This window comes from Pseudonaja textilis, chromosome Z, assembly GCF_049901715.1.
Source record: "Pseudonaja textilis isolate UNSWEBS1 chromosome Z, rPseTex1.2, whole genome shotgun sequence".
NCBI lineage: Eukaryota > Metazoa > Chordata > Lepidosauria > Squamata > Elapidae > Pseudonaja > Pseudonaja textilis.
The window spans coordinates 67383513-67401571 of NC_142008.1; the positions used below are offsets into that span (position 1 = coordinate 67383513).

At 37.2% G+C, this 18059-nt stretch overlaps 2 protein-coding genes across 15 annotated transcripts in view; both read left to right on the plus strand.

Annotated features, from left to right (window-relative positions):
- STARD3NL (STARD3 N-terminal like) overlaps window positions 1-18059 on the plus strand; it is a 59553-nt gene that overhangs the window by 337 nt on the left and 41157 nt on the right. For 7 of the 14 annotated variants that reach the window (XM_087917205.1, XM_087917194.1, XM_087917193.1 and 4 more), the window contains exon 2: window positions 5767-6063. In XM_087917205.1, coding sequence (XP_087773331.1) covers window positions 5839-6063 — 225 coding nt within the window. In that variant the 5' untranslated portion in view covers window positions 5767-5838. Of the gene's footprint in view, window positions 1-3; window positions 1106-5766; window positions 6064-18059 lie in introns of those variants that run through there. The other 7 variants (XM_087917200.1, XM_087917198.1, XM_087917204.1 and 4 more) reach the window with 3 other exon arrangements.
- LOC148124061 (uncharacterized) lies at window positions 11405-14501 on the plus strand. The gene is given in 4 exon segments (XM_087915895.1): window positions 11405-11569; window positions 11860-12493; window positions 12496-12594; window positions 12597-14501. Coding segments are annotated over 4 exon segments (1488 nt in total). The 3' UTR covers window positions 13187-14501.

Consider the following 18059-nt stretch of genomic DNA (forward strand, 5'->3'; position numbering starts at 1 on the left):
CCTTCCTTTCCCCGCCAGGGTTTGAGAACCGTCGCTCAGCCACCTTCTCTCCTGGAGCCTTGGGAAGGCGCTCGGCTTCCACCACACTCCTTCGTTCCTGATGACCTTTTTGCTCTTCCTCCCCGTTCCCGCACGTAATTCAGTAACTGGGGAGGGACAATTGTGACAGCCTCCGTCCTCTCTTCCTGGGCGGCCCCGAAGGGAAATCTGAAAAGTGCGGAACTCTCTCCTCCGCTGCCTCCGTTTCCTCTCCGGGCCAGGCAATGTGAGGATATGGCATCCTGTGGGCCTAGTTTGCCCCCGGTGCAGATGTTTCCTAGCTTTTCCAGGGCTCTGTTTTCCAGGGCTCTATCCATAGAGGAAGGATCAGGCTTAGGTGGAGGAATGGGGAGGAGGAAGTCTAAGATGCTCGTCTCGGATGGCATCCAGTAGTGGCTGCTGGGCTAAAAGCTTTTATTAAGTGGGTGAAAAATTGCTGTCGTGAAGATGGGACGTCACTAATGTTTTTTTTTTTTTTACTAAACGAACCGTTGAATAGATTTCTGTGAATTTTATCAGCTAGCAGTTCTCACGATATCTTCAAGATACACTCTGTATAAGTACTCATGCTTAACAGGAAATTGGAACCAAAAATATATTTCATCCAGCCTGTCCCTATGTTTTATTTGCTAGACTAAAGATTTTCCTTTTATAACTTGTCATCTAGCTAATGCTGTGAAAGATTAAGAACTGAAATATTTTTTTTTTAGAAATCCACAAAACTATCAGTAGGGACATAATCCAAAGTTGTCAAAATAAAGTTGTAAGGAAACTGTTCTTAAAAAAAATATATATTATATATTAGATAACATTTACAATTTCAAGGCAATATTCTTCAATGCTGAAAAGGAGTTTCTTTTTCTCTGTAGCTTGTCCTGTCAATGTAAGTAGAGGTGTTGTTTTCTTCTTGGTAGTTGTTTGATTACATCACTCATTACCAAGAAGCCTACTGACTTTAGATGATTATTTACTTTTTAAATTTTCAACTCATCTTTATAAATAACTGAAGTCGGCAAACATACAAAATACTTCTTCCAGCTACTGTTTTTCTTCCAACAACTGTGAGGTAGGTTGGTCTGCATCCAAAATTTTCTAAGCCAGCACCTTAAATAGTACATTAAACTATAAAATGTTTTGCTTATCAAAATTTGAATGCTTGGCAGCTGGTTCATATTTATGATGGTTGCAGTATCCCAAGGTCATGTTATCCCAAGATTACTCTTTGCGACCTTTGCAAAGTCAATGGGGAAGCCAGATTCATTTAACAACCATGTTACGAACTTAACCACAATGATTCACTTAACATCTGTGGCAAGAAAGGCCATAAATTGGGACAGAATTCACTTAACAACTGTCTCACTTTGCAGCATAACTTCTAGGATCAATTGTGGTCATAAATTGAGGATTACCTTAGATTTATGTTGTCATTTCTGATAACCTCGACTGGATTGCTGTTTAATAGGGAGGGAGGATGTTGAAGTTTATAGAAACTGTGGGAAATACAGAATGAAGAGGTGCGTGGTTTTATTTTAAGAGTGGTAAGTTCTTTATGGTGGTTATATTTGCAGGGGATGAAGGAGAAGGTTTCTTTTTTCCTTTTTAAAAATCTCTGTCCCCCTTTTCTGGCCTTCATATTTTTTTTACTGTATTTATTCCCCCCACACACACACCAAGTTTTATTGGATTTTTATTTTTAAAAATACATTAATATCAATACATGAACAGTGTGGCCTCTGGGTATATTTCATTTTGATACAAACAGCAATAATAATAATAGTTGTTACATTAATCAAACTTATATAATCCTAGTATTGATATACATAATTGTTTTGGAGTAATTCAATATTTCAATGTTCCATTTTATGCCAATGATATTATTAAACATACATAGTAATTTCAATCTCTAATTTTTCCATCTAATTATTATTTATATTCTATTATATAAAAATTCCCCATATTTCTTATTTCTACTCTACTCTAACTTCTAGCCAGGTCACCATTACTAATTCTAGTACTAATACACATGTTTATATTAAGACATAGTCCTTCATTATTTGGTTGTTCAAAGTCACAATAACACCATTCAAATACTAGTCATCCTATTATTTAAACATACTTAATTATACCATGTTTCAACCTCCAATCTTTCCATTTAACTGTTGCTTTATATAAAGGTGTGTATTCTTATTTCTACCTCTACTCTATTTTTTAATCAGACCATCATTAGAAAAAAGGAAATAAAATAAAATAAAAATAATTCCTTTCTATCCATTGTCTCTTGTTCATTCTAATACTTCAATTCTTATTCATTTTTTGACTTGCCTCCCATATTCCTCTCTTGGACCTTTGTCTCTGTGAGCATCTGTGTCTTCATTATTCAGCCTGGATATTTCTCTCATCTCTATCCTAAGCTGCCAGGTCTCCAAAGTGTTCACCCAAACCCCTATCTCTCAAAACTATCTTCCAGGTTATCCGATTCTGTTTTTAAATCTCTTAAAGTACTTTTCCCTTGGTTTATTTCATCAGTCATCATTACCTTTATTGTCTTCCCCTTCTCATCTTCTTGTTTTGTTTGCTGGTTTGTCTGTTCTATCTTTTTCTCCATTCTTTCTGCTGTCTCCTCTATTTCCTGGACTCTTTGATCTTCATTCATTATCAATTGTAACATTTTCTATTTTCTCATTTATGCCTTGCATTAGGTTCTTTATCTCTCTGTGATTCTTTGTCATAGTACCCCTAATGCTTTGATACATCAACACATTTCCCTTGAAATCTCACTCATTTCCACCTGATGGAGGATCTTGTCTTATTTTAGTAAGTCTCGCTCTTACTCATGTCCCCCCCCAAAAAAATATGTTCTAGTCCAATGTTGCTCCTCAGAAAGTTCAATAGTCATAGTTCTTTACATCTCAAGATTATTAATCAGTTCCATTTAAGTAGTCCAGGCACAAATCAAGTCCTTTTCACAAATCAAAAGTCACTTTACTTTACTTAAAAATCTTCTTTATTCCCACAATAAAATATCTAGTAATCATAAAATAGATAGTTATAGAACAATAAGTATCACCATAGTCCTCCAGATGAATGTTTATTTCTCTTATCAAAAATTTCCCTAGACTTGTAGGGGTATGGTATATTTTCCATTCACCAGTAGACAGCGCCCTGAGCTTAGGTTACGCAGCATTATTTCAAGTCTGATAAATTGATTAATCCAAATTTAGCATAATTTATAGAAGCAAAGTTGGCTGTTCAAGTAGATTCAAGTAAATAATTCCAGCATTTTATAATGCTTTCCAAAACAACACCTACCCAGTTTAAAGATCCAATTTTCTATGTTTTAAAAGGTCTTTAGCTTTTCTCCCCTTAATAGAAAGGCAATAATAAGTCTGAAATTACTACAAGTCTCTACTAATAGAGGATTCTTTGGGTTGCCAAACTGGGTATTATACTACCAGGCAGCTGCTCTTATTTGGTTAAAAGAATGGATAACTCTGAAACATAGATGACTATTAACATTGGAGGGACATGATTTGCAACTGCAGGTGGCATGCCTTCCTATGGTATGGGAAAGATAAAATACACCAATATATATATATATATTTGTAAAAAGTTTTTTTATTTTTTGGCAACAAACAAACAACACAAAACAACAAATAAAACCTTTCAATTGTACAGTATGTTGGTTGGTACATATTTCTTGTGCACAATATCATCTTCCCTCTTAGATTTAAATTTATAATCATATTAATCAACATACCATATCATTATCTTATCATTACATTATCATTAGACTTTAGTTGTAAATTTACATTAATATTTTGAGTAAATCTCAAAATTTTCCAAATCCTAATTTATATTATACTTCCTTCCATAATAATCCACTAAAACATATCATTTTATATTGACTATTGTATTATATTTATATTGTAATATATTTCATTTTCCTATTTTTCTATCTAACCATTGGTAAAATAAATCCCATATTTTATAATCTTTTTCTTCTTGAAAACAGAAATATTTTCAAGGACATTATATTAGAAACATTTTTGTTTTTAGTATAGGCAAAAATCAAGGAGAAACGATATTTGAAAATACCAGTCTGGCCCTCCACAATGGAGGTCAAATATACCTAAATGTGTTGGATATAGGAAAAATTATAAGATATAAGGTTATTTTGAAAGAGAAGGGGGAATTATAAAACAAGCAGGAATTGAATAGACAAGGGATAGATTTAACATAGTGATCATATGTATGAATACAATCTAGACATCAAAAAGATGCTAAAATATATAGTTTTCATAAAGAACCATCAGAACTGGATCAACTTTTAACAAGACCCGAGGAGAGACTAATTTAAAAAATTCTATAATTATTTATTGAGTATTAGAATGGAAAAAGGAAAGGAAACCATGATAGTGTGGGCCAAAAACTTTGGGCACTTTGTAGAATTGAATAAATGGTAAAAGCTGTGGGACAGAAACTATAAACTAACAATATCCACTGCATATAAAGAAAATTTATACAAAATGTTCTCCAGCAAGATTAGCCAGGATGTTTAAAGATATGTCTGCCAAGTGTTGGAAGTGCAACCAGATCCCAAGTTCATACTACTGCATGTGGTAGACGTGTCTAAAAGCAAAAAAATATTGGACAAGAATACACACATGGATAGAAAAAATGATAAAGGAACATATAGATCTAAAACTGGAAATATTTCTGTTGGACGTTATACCAAAATACAGTAAAAGGAATGTGTATTTAATACTAACAGTTAACAGCGGCCAGAATCATGTTTGCACAACATTGGAAGGACGAGGAGATCCCTACAAAAGAGAAGATAATTTAAAAAATCTTAGAATCTGCAGAAATGAGTAGACTAACTCTTGAAATTAAAGAAAAGGAGGACACTGAATATTTTGAGATATGGGATTTGTCCTATCGATGTTAAATAAGAGAAACAGAAGTTAGAACTTTTAAAATTACAAGAGAAAGATTAATTTTATCATTATGGATGATTACTGTCAGCTATTATTAATGCTAATTAGTATTAGTAATTAACATGTATTAATATTATGAAGAGCACTGGTACTATAAGATTATTGCTAGAGAATATCATCACTAATATGATGCTGAGTATTGTTCAAAGGAATTGTAACCAGACAACACACTGTCTGTATGAAAATTGAATATGTTGCTATCTATTTATAATAAAAATAATTTTTTAAAAATGATTTAACTTGCCAGCATTAGAGTTTGGATTGGAATTGAAGCTTAGAAATAAGAAAACAACTTAAAATTTATTTCGTTATTAAATTTATATGCCATCTATCTTGGTGTCCAAAATATACCAAAAATAATTTATTAATATTGGAAACCAAAGTACATTAAACTTTCTTATATTTTTTCATGTTTTCTGTCTTTAGTTTGAAAAGAGAAATTAGCTCTCTACTTAAGATGATAACAGCACAATTTGCCATACCTACTTTGATGTATTAGTAATATTTGACTTATTGGAGGAAGAAGAATGTGGAGAGAACAATTATGCTTCATTAATTACATCAACTTCAATCAAAAGCCCTCAACATTTTTTGCCATGCTGAGAAAATTGAAGGCCAAAGACTAAATTTACTTCTAGAACACATTGTTTTGGGGATGTTTATATTGCATAATCAAGTTTTATTAGTAAAGAATAGATTAATACAATTAATTATGGCATTTCTTTTGTAGAGAAATCTTCAAAGTGGATTAATCTGGTAGTAATGTTGAAACTGAAACAAAGCTGCTATAACCAAAGACAAGATGAGTTGGATGTCAGGCAACCAAGAAAATGCCCAAGGCAGAGGTCTGGGTTCTTATCCTTCTTTAAGGGATGTTCATTCCATCAACCCAACGCAGCTAATGCCAAGAATTGAGTCGTATGAAACCAGGGGGAAAAACGGCATTTCTGATGTTCGAAGGACTTTCTGTTTATTTGTCACGTTTGACTTGTTGTTTATAACCTTGCTGTGGATAATAGAATTAAACGTGAGTTCCTTTTAAAAGTATAATTTTCTCTGAGAATTTTGTGAGAGCAAGAATAGTGAAGATTATTTCTTTCATTAAATTAGACTGCAAGTCTTTTGCCTGCTGAACTGGGATTAAACTAATTTGGGACACCCACACACATATATATGTGTGTGTGTATATATGTGTGTGTGTGTGTATATATATTTATAGTAATGTGTTTGTATGTGTGTGTGTATATATATGTATGTATGTATGTATGTATGTATGTATGTATGTATGTTTGTGTATATATACAATTACTGAGCTATTTGGAACAGTTTAAACATCCTACTAATGTAACAAAATAAGTTTCTTTAGAAGCGTTTGCATCATGTAAAAATTCTAATAAAAGATAGCACTTGAGATAGCACTTTAATTTTTTGTAGATCCCTGGATCTAAAGAAATATAGCTAGTCCTCAATTTACAACCATTCATTTTGTGTGTATTCAAAGTTATACCGACACTGAAAAAAGTGACAAAAAGTCCTCACACAATCAATGCAGCATCCTCACCGTCAATTGATCAAAATTTGAGTGCTTAGGACTAGTATCCATTTACAAAATTTGCATCATATTAGAGTCACATATTAGGACCTTCTCAAACAGATTCTGACAGACAAAAATCAATGGGGGAAACTGAATTCACCTAGTAAAAAAGTTGTTAAATTGAGTTCATTTAACAACTGTCTTGTTTAACAAAGAAATTCTGGTCTCAGTTGTGGTTGCAAATTGAATATTATCTAGAGCTGAATATTTTCTTGGTATAATACAGTGTTGATTGTGTGACCCAAAGAACTATTTTGGATCCCCCAAAACCTGAATTGATGGTTACTTGTGTCACCTCAGCTGTTCAATGAAAAATTGATTTGGGGGTTGATTATTCTAAAAATAAATCAATTTGAGGTTTGATTATGAATTATTGGAATAATTTTATTGTATACGGATAAGATGAGAGGAATTTTTGTGGCTTATACTTACATATACTTTGCGTGTGCGCATACTTGTACCCATGCCTAGAGTAAACATAAGGGGAGCTAAAATAATGAAAATTCCATGGATCACTCTTCTTTTTTACACATCCATATTACACCAATCCAACTGAAAATATTTTTTCCTTTCTTATTTAGGTTTACTTGCTTTACTGACTTTTAAAGATTAATTGACTATACATTCTCAAAAGTATAAGAAGTAAAGTAATTAAAATAGGCTGAGATTCATGCAAAAATAATGACATGAATTAATGGAAAATCTTATTTTTAAAAAATTATATATATTTGGAGGTTGGGTTCATAGCTTGTGACATGTTTAATTGTGGTATTTAGCAGATGTGCAAAGAAGGAACTTTTAATGTTAACTGTCTTATTTATTGTGTATGTATGTGTGTGTGTGCACGCACACATGCACACACAGTATTTATGTCAGAATATGACCGGTTGAATTATTCATGCGCTTTGACTAACTGAGAAGATCATTCAGGTGATTATTTAATTCACACTTCTATACTAAAAATAAATTTTGGCCATATCTATTTACTTTTTAAAAACATAACAATTGAGTAATTTATTATCTTAAATATATATGCACATTTTCCCCAAGGAAAGAAATAATATGGAATTTATTATCTTCCCACAATCTCTACAACTCTACAGTTTGTTTTTACAAGTTTGTTTAGTGATAGGAATTCTGGATCAGCATCTTCTACAACTTTATTTTAGTTCATAAAATTTGAACAAGTTTTTATTGTGCATGAGTAAAATGAAGGAAGCCTAGTTCTTATTTAGTAATGTTTAACATTTGGTGTTTTAGAATATTTGAGATGCTGCTTAAGCATATTTTGCAATAATTAACAAATTAATGGAATGTTGTATCATTATAGTACTATATTGCAGAAGTGGCTGAAAGTGGCTTGCCTAGGGATATAGGGAAAAAAATAAGGACTGGATTTCTAAACAGTTATCTTTTTGTGCAAAAATTAGAAGAAAGGATTATTGATGATTTTGTAATGTTTTATTTTAAATTATACATAGTTAGTAAAATATTTCTATTACCCAGTTATTACGGCCATAAATTATTTCTATTTTTTAATTACACATCTCTATTTACATTGTTAACAGTTTTGTGTCATCAATAATACATATATTTACATTTATTCCAATACATTAATCCTTATTCCTACGTTCTATCCATTTATACCATCTATCCCAAACCACATAATATTCTATTCCTCCTTGCCTTTTAGTTCTGTTGTAAGTTGTTCATCTCAGCACAATCTAATATTTTTTGTATTAATATCTCTTCAGTTGGTATATTTTCTGATTTCCAACCCTGTGCAAAAACTATCCTTGCCACTATTATTATATGTAATAGGATGTATTGGATTTATTTGCTAAATTTCCCTTTATACCCAATAAGAACATTTCAGGTTTAAATTCTATTTGGTGTTCTGTTATCTCCTGTAAACATCTTTGTATCTTCATCCAATATTTTCTGGCTTTTGGGCATTGCCACCACATGTGAAAGAACGTTCCATCTTTTTATTTACATTTCCAACACTCTGATTTTCGATATATTTTTGCCAATCTCGCTGGTGCTAAATGCCATCTATAGAACATTTTATACTGATTTTCTTTATATGCTGTTGACAATGTTAATTTGCAGGTTTTGGTCCATGTTCTTTTCCAGTTGTCTAATTTTATATTATGACCTATGTTCCTTTCCCAAGCTATCATTGGTCCCTTCACTATCTCTTCTTCTAGTTCCACTTCTAATAAATAATTATACAATCTTGTTATAAGTTTTTCTTCCTTACCTGTCAGAATTTGGTTGTAGTTCCTTTTCAATTCCATATTCCTCTAAATCCTTTCTAAATCTCACCTGTATCTGTAAATATGGCCATCAATCTACAATTGTACCCTGATCTTTTAATTCTTCATTTGTTTTAAGGTTCCCCTGACTATCTAATAATTCTTTGTATCTAATAATTTTCTTTACGTCCTTTATATTTGGATATATTGTTGTTTCCATAGGTGAGACCCAACGTGGTAATTTCATATGTTTTATTTTTATTTTTTCCCATGTTTGTATTAATGTATTATCTGATGTCTGTAAAAATATGAATGTCTTATTTCTTTTATCCCATAGGAAGGCATGCCACCCTGCTGTAGGTCATAACCTTCGATTGTTAGAATCCTTTTATTTTTTAAATTTATCCACTCCTTAATCCATGTTAGAAGCGCCACCTGATAGTACAATTCCCATTTTGGAAGTTCAAAGCCACCTCTACTTCTACTATTTTATAGAATCTTTAAGCTTATTCATGTTTTCTTGCCCAGCCATATAAATTTTGTAACTATTCTGTTTAATTCCTCAAAAAAATTTCTTGTCTAACCTTATAGGAATTGTCTGAAAACAATACAATAACTTTGGTAACGCATTCATTTTTATCATGGCTATCCTTCCTAATAGAGATAGTTGTAATTTCTCCCAAGTTATTAAATCTTTCTTTATTTGTTGTATCAGTTTCTTACAATTGTCGTCTTCTCCATTGTGGTGGAGACAGCTTTCAGGATTGGGTGATCAGTCTCCGCTTGCTGATTGGACTGAGTCTTTCAAATCTTTGAGGACACTCCTTCTGTTGCTAGGGTCCTCCCAGAAATTGATTCAGTCAGATATCTGGACGACGTGTTAAATTTCTTCTCCTAAAGAACCAAAATTTAAAGGAATTTAATTTGACAAATAGAGAAAAAAAATCACCAATCCTGAATCCTATTTCAAAGGTGAGCTGGTCTACACATTTGACAGCTATCAGAGACAGCGTGTTTGGGGCTTCGGCCCAGGCTGTCAGACAGCGGATCAGCTAAGGGCCAATCTACATCATACTGAGGTATTTTTCACAGGAGGTGTGTAGAAACACCATCCACACTGCATCCCCGCGCTTTGGCTTGGCAAGGCTCTCAGTGGCTTGAAATGGCCATTGCAGATGCCAGTTTTACTGCGGCAGCATTAAAGGGGCAGAAGATTGCAGTGAAGACGAAAATCTCACAGAGTAACAGGTCAGGTAGGGAAAGTAGCCTTTAGGTAGCATAGTGATAGGAAAGGCTGCAGATTAACTTGTGGAAACTCCGGAATAACAGTGTTGGAGTTAAAAATGGTGGAATCACAGAAAGCTAGTCGCGCAGTCAGGGAAGTGGAGGAGACAGCTCGTAGGCCGTCACGCTCTCTAAGCACAACAGCCCCAGACCAGATGTCTTCCTATTATAGCCCCAAGCCAAAAGACAAGGTTGCAGAGGCTCAAAAGAGCTCCAAGGCAGCTGAGCATGACGAGCACCCAGAGACAAGGCTCTTGACAAGCTGTAGGCTAGAGGAAAAGAAGCAGCCAAAACTTCAGAAGAAATGGTGCCCGGCACAACTTCCTGCCTAAATGAGGAGCGACCGTTATTAAGAGGAGATAGGCAGCTGCAAACTGACAGGAGTGTAGTAACAGAAACGACCACAGGGGGAGCTGAAGAGCTGCAAGAGTCTATTGAAGCTTCAGAGATTAAAAAAATTTTCTCAGTCTGTCCAGCAACAGAGCAACTGACAGCTACAGACCAGAGACCCAGACTGGCTCCTGAAGCCACATTTACTCCCATGTCAGCTGGAATTATACCAGTCAGGGGGCAGGAGCCTGAATGCCAAATTAATATGCAGGTTCTTTTAAATGAGGCAATAAGGCAAGGGGTGTCAGCTGTCTTGAAACAGACCAGGTGTTCACTTTCAGAGGCTTCAGTCCCTTCATCCAGACATAGTAGGAGACACAGGTCTCATCATGAGGATGATCTTTCCCTGCATTCAGAATCAGGGTTCTATGCTCCTGCTGAAAGCTCCCACTCAATCACATCTGAAAGTGGGGAACTGATGGACAGAAACTACTCTGATGATGAAGGCCTCGATGCTGTCCAAGTCTCTATGCCAGGCCTGTTCCAACCAGCCATCTTCAGCTCGCTCCTCTTCAAGGCTAAAGGGTGGGGCTTGGTTCCTGAACCACAGGAGCCTACAGATTCTTCTGAAGACCCAAGTGACCCACTTTTTTCTGAAAAAACAGTAACAGCAAATGTCATCCCTGTGCCAAGGATGTTCACCACGGTCATCCAAAGGCAGTGGTCGTCTCTTGAGTCAAGTCCAAGCCCTTCCTCCCTGGGCAAGAAGATGTTCAACGTGGGAGGTGATCTCCAAGGCCCTGGAAGTGCCCATTGTCGACACCCCAGTTGCTCTCTACAAGCCAACAATCCCTGTGGAGCCTGAGGACTCGCTGAAGGCAGAGGACAAGAGGGCTGAACAGATGTTGCAGAGAACACACCTGTCAGCAGCATGGGCACCGAGGGCCTCCACGGCTGCATCTTTTTTTAAGAGGGCCTCCCTTATCTGGCTCCAAGAGCTGCTAGAAAGAATTCCACTGGACGATGTCAGATCACATCGACATGTGAACAAGCTATTAGCAGCAGTGGTACTTTCAACTGATGCCACCCACAGTGCGGCCAGATTTGCATCTAGGGCAATGGGGGGGCTGTGACCTCTCGCCGCCTGCTCTGGCTAAGACAATGGCAGGCTGATATGAGACATGAGTGGAGGTTGGCCACTGCCCCTTTAAGGGGGATAAATTATTTGCAGAGGCTCTGGACAAAGTTCTGGTGGACTCCAAGGACAAGGGGAAGGTCTTACCATCCAGGTCCAGAAGGGGTGAATTCAGATCAACACCCTATCTCAGATGCCCCTATTATAGAACTCCTGAAGTAGGAGCGGAGTTCTTTAAGCACCAGAGACCTTTCATCCCCAGGCAGGATCAACCCCAGGACAGGACAGGTAGACATAGCCCATTTAACAATAAGCGGCCCTTTCGAGGGGCTGGGAGTCGTCCTTTCCGATGCCCCAGATAAATTGGATGTCAACCCTCCTATTGGGGACATCTGGCCTTTTTCACCAGGCATTGGGTACTGGGTACTGGAAACGGTCTGCTCGGGCCTCTCTATAGAGTTCCTTTCTATAACCCCGAGGTTTTTTATTCGTTGTCCTGTCTCTCTGAATAGAAAGAGAAAGGTACTTATGGAAACAGCTATTCAGCACCTGCTGGAAATCCAGGCTATTCAGCCAGTGCCTGAGGGCCAACAGGGCATGGGGTTTTATTCCATCCTGTTTGTAATCCCCAAAGCCTCGGGGGGATGGAGAGCAATTCTGGACTTGAAGTATCTTAACTGTCGTGTTAAATACAGGAGGTTTAAGATGCATTCGCTCCAGTCAATTCTGGAGAGAATTAGGGAGGGGGATTTCTTGACCTCCATAGATTTAACTGAGGCCTACCTGCATGTCCCTATTGTTCCAGCCCATCGACAATTCCTCAGGTTCTGCTATAATGGGAAGCATTATCAATATAGAGCCTTGCCTTTGGGCTCTCATCAGCACCCAGAACATTTACAAAACTGTTGGCAGCCCTGGCAGCCCATCTTAGGGCAATCCCAGTAAGAGTCCAGTGTTACTGGATGATATACTGGTTCTGTCATCCTCCCCATCGAGTGCAACAGAGGATTTGGAAATCATCATTCAGGTGCTCCAGGATCATGGCTTTTCGGTCAACGAGACCAAAAGCCACTTCACTCCCACCAATACCTTACTCCATCTGGGAGCTGTAATAGATACAATTTCCTGCAAGATGTCCTTATCCCAGGAACACCAGGAGAGTATCAGGGAGTTAATTGGGCAAGTAAAATCTAAACATAGAATGTCCCTAGCTACACTTTCCAAGCTCCTGGGGAAAATGATATCATGCATTAATATTGTGCCCTGGGCTAGATTTCATGCCAGGCCATCCCAATGGGTTCTTCTCCCTTATCAGAGGACAGGTAGGAGTTGTTCCCTTCTACAGGTCAGATTAACTCCGATGGTCCTTAGATCAATGCAATGCTGGTCATCTGAGGCACTTTCCATGGGACTCTTATTCAAGGAACCTGACAGGTTAGTGCTGACTACGGATGCCAGTCTTTATGGCTGGGGAGCCCATATTCAATCCAGGGTGGTCCAGGGACAATGGTCCCAGGCAGATTTGGGCCATAATATTAATTGTCTATAGCTTAGGGCGGTCCATCTGGCCCTGAGACACTTGCTGTCTCAGATAAGGACATCCTGTCTTGACTGACAACGTGTCAACCAAGGTGCACATTAACCACCAAGGTGGGACACATTCATGGCAATTGATACTAGAGGCAGAACAACTCTGCTTATGGGCAGAGAGACCTCAGGTATCGCTCAGAGCTGAGCACATTGCAGGAATGGCCAGTGTTTGTTAGGAATGATAGTCACCTAACAGTTGGGTTAGAAATATATAAACCAGGATAGTAATTTAATACTGTATCTTTAAGAGAATGCTGTAAGTGTGATTGGCTGAAGTTTCTCCAACAGCCATAAGGTGGAGCCAGAAACCTGGTTTCTTTCTTCTTGCATTTCCTGTATTGCTGTGTTGCCTGATCGTCATCCTGCTCGGATTGCTGTGAGTCTTGCAACTATTAGCAAACTCTGTTTACTGAACTCTGTTTTTGATCTTGGACTTTGTTTTTGGATTATCCCTGGACTGATACTACCTGCTTTAACCGTGTATGATTTGGACTGTTTGTTGGACTTTGTTTACCTGTTTATAGGAAGTAAAACACGGTATCTGTATGCTGGTTGTGTGTTATTCCTTACCACTCTCACTACGTTTCCCTGAGTGCACTCATTCTCCTAATGTGGAATACCTCAACAATGTTGAGGCTGACTGGCTTAGCAGAGCCACCATTGATCACGCAGAGTGGTGGTTGCACCCCATTTTGTTTCAGGAGCTATCAGAGCGCTTCGGAGTGCCAACTATGGATCTCTTCACTTCCCAGGGCAATACACAACTCCTAAGATTCTCCTTCAGGTTTGTGGTTCTGGGGGTGGAGGGAACAAATGCTTTGCGCAGCCCTTGGCCACGGGAGCTTCTTTGTGTCTTTCCTCCTCTGCCCCTGATCCTGAAGGTGATCCAGAAACTGTTGGCGGAAAGAGAAGAACTTATCCTTGTAGCCCCTCATTGACCCAGAAGGCCATGGTTTATGGACTTAGTAAACCTTTCCATCTCCAGACCTTGGAGGATACTGGAGGACAGAGTGTCACTCAGCCAGGGGCCAGTATTGCATCCAGTGAGTCCCAGTGGCTTCAGTTGGCCACCTGGAGATGGAGCGGGAATCTCTGATCTGGGACAATTATTTCTCCAGAGTAATAAGAACTATCCAGGCCTCCAGGAGACCCTCCACCAACTGCATCTACAATGCAACCTGGAAGGCTTTCAGCGAATGATGTTTTAAGTCTGACAGTTACCCTTCTGGTGCCTTGATTGCCCAGGTGCTGGACTTCCTCCAAGAGGGCCTAGACAAGGGGACTTTCACCTAACACGTTGCTGAGGCAGGTTCAGCCTTGTTCTGTTCTATCCTTGGGGGGATACAGACAGACTTGTCTGTTCTATCCTTGGGGGGAGTGGAATCTTTGTCTAGACACCCCACGGTCCGCAGATTCTGAAGGGTGCTAGAAACCTGAGGCCTTCAGTGGTTCATCGATATCCGACATGGGACCTTTCTAAAGTCCTGCACTCGCTGACTGAGACCCCATTTGAACCACTGAGATCTACTTCCTTGCAGTTTTTGTCTTGCAAGGTGGCCTTCCTGGTAGCAATTGGTCTCTGCCAGAAGGATTTCAGATTTGGCAGCTTTATCTGTTAGGAAGGACCTTTGTGTGTTTCACACCAACTGAGCTGTGTTAAAACTAGACCCTTCATTCATGCCAAAGGTGAACTTGTGATTCCACAGAGTCCAGGAACTAATCTTACCTGATTTTTGCCTGCATCCTATGCATGGATTAGAAAAAAGATGGCACACTCTGGACGTTCGCAGAGCCTTGCGGATTTATGTTAAGCAGACATCGCCCTTCAGGAGGTCTGAATCCCTTTTTATTTCCTTTCAACCTCTTACTGTGGTCTGCAAGGTGACTCAAACAACTGTGGGGAGATGGGTAAGACTGCATATCCAAAGCCTACCAGACCCAAGGACTTGTGGTTCCTCCAAGGATAACAGCACACTTGACAAGAAGTGCGGCCATGTCGGTAGCATGGGCCACTCAGGCCTCTTTGAGGAGGTTTGCAGGGCCTCACCTTCTCCGTTCATCAGACACTATAAGTTTTTGCTTCTGCTGAGGCAGCTTTTGGATGAAGAGTTCTTTGAAAGGGCCACTCTGTCTAGGGGATTTGGACCTCATTACACCTACCCATAGGACAACCAGCTTTGGTATGTCCCAATCCTGAATGCTATCTCCACCACAATGGAGAAGAGTCATTGGTTCTCACTTGATATGACCTTTCTCTTTGGGTAGAGATAGCATTCAGTCTCACCCTGGTTTTGGTCCATTCCGAATGTGTATGCTATTGTTATAGGAGAACACAACAGTCTGTCAATATTCCTTCACCATTCTCTGGGAGGTCCCTAGCAACAGAGGGAGTGTCCTCAAAGATTTGACAGACTCAGTCCAATCAGCAAGCGGAGACCGATCACCCAATTCTGAATGCTATCTCCACCCAAAGAGAAAGGTCGTATCAGGTGAGAACCAATGACCCTTTTCTGGAGGAACATCTAGTTAGCCAAATTCCTAAATATTTAAACTGTTTTTCAATTTGCAGTCCCATCTCTCTTTCTAAAACCTTTTTTTGGTTTTCTGTCAATTTTTTGGCTAATATTTTTGGCTTGTCTCTATTAATTTTTAATCCTGCTATCACTCCATATCTTTCTATTTCTTGTATCAAATTATTCCCTGTCTCTATTGGTTCCTCAATAAAAAACACCAAATCATCCACAAATGCCTATACTTTATATTCTTTTTTAATTTTCAATCCTCTTATTTAAGTATTTTTTTCTGATCTGGACTAGAAGCACTTCCAGCATTAAAATAAAAAGTAGAAGTGACATTGGACATCCCTGTCTCACTCCTTTCATTATTTCAAATCTCTCAATATTATCTCCATTTATTATTGCCCTAGCTTTTTGAATGGAGTATTCATTCCAAATCCCATATCCTTCACTTGTTGGATCAAAAACTGTCAATTAAGATTGTCAAATGCTTTTTGAACATCTAAGAAAGTCAGTGCGCCTGCTTTTCTGGATGAGCTTTGCAATATTCTAAGACATTTAACACAATTCTTGTATTTATCTGTCTGGAAGGTAGAAAACCATTCTGATCTGTAGTAAATATTTTATAATTTAACAGCAAGACTGGCCTGTAATTTTTAATTTTTTTTTATTTTTAATTTTAATATGATCCGAATCTTCTTTTGGGATTAATGAAATATATGCTTCAGTCCATGATTTGGGTAGTTTAGCTTGTTCCAGTACATCATTATACAATTCCAACATCACCAGTTCAAAACATTCATATAAACATTTATAAATTTCTGCAGGGAGTCCATCAGGGCCCTGAGTTTTATTGTTTTTCTGTTTTTGCTCTGCTTTTCCCAATTCTATAGCTGTTATTTATTTAACGTTTCTCTATGTTCCTCTCTTATTTCTGGTAGGCCATTCTCCTTTAGGTATTGTTCAATATTATCTTTATTCACTTTTTCCTCTTTATACAACCCTCCAAATTAACTCTGAACTATTCTTTTATTTTCTGCCATTTGGTACTGTAATTTCTCATTTTCATCCCTTTTCTCCCTTTCTATTTTTAATTTATAGGAGAACCATCTCTGTTTTGTTAGCATATTCAAAGAAATTCTGTTTCTGAAATTCAAATCCCTTTCTCTTTCTTCCTGGTCTATCACATTTAATTTATGTTTAGCTAGGGCCATTTCCCCCTTCACTTTCTCATCCTGTGGTTTTCTTTGTAGTCTAATTTCTAAATTTTTAATCTCCTGTAAAATAATGTGTTGTTGCCATTTTTCCTTATTTCTTTTCGCCATGTATGCCATCGTTATTCTCCTTAAATATGCTTTGGCTATATCCCATAATATCATAGTATCCCAAAGCAACAATGTTTGTTGATTCATGTTTTCCTTAAAAAATAATTCTATTTCTTCTTTAAAAAATTAAAATATATTCTTTTTCTTTTACAATTGGGAATTCAATGTCCATCTTCTCCTTATTTTTTTCCTCCCTTTCCAAATTATTTTTAGAGGGTTTTGATCTGCCCATACATTTGTCATAATTTCTATTGTTTCTACTTCATTTCCTATTTCTCCATTCATTCATACCATGTCTAATCAGGACCATGACTTATGTGGGTTCAAGTAAAAAGTATATTTGTTTTTTTCAGGGTTTAATCTCTTCCACTGATCCGACAAATTTAATTCCTGTGTCATATCAAAGGAGGATGTTGGTAGTATTTTCCTTTTTTTCTTATTTTTTGTATTGCTAATATAATCCTTTTTATGTCTACTATCGCATTATAGTCCCCAACTATACATATGTTTCTCTGTCCAATTTCTAAAAAATTTTTCCTGTTATTTGCTATAAAATTCACTTTGATTTGGGGAATAAATTGTAACCAATAACATTTGTTTTTGACCTATCTCTAATTCAATCATCAAAATTCTTCCATTCATATCAGCATACTTATATACTGCCTTAATTCCTTATTTGATATATACTGCTATTTCTGTCTGTTTCAGTTCTGCCAAGGCTGTGTATAATATTCCAAATTTTGGGTATTCTAAACATTTCCTATATTGTTCTTTAATATGTACTTTTTGTAAGCACACTATATCTACTTTTTGTTTTGCCAATTTTGTCAATATTTGTTTTCTTTTGGTAGGTGAATTTAATCCATTAATATTTAATGATATTAGCCTAAATTTCTTCTTCTATTATCCTACTTGCGGCTTGGTATCTGTCTTCTATTAATACTTATGTCCCTTTGTGGGTGTGTTCTTAATCTTATTCCTTTTTTCCTTT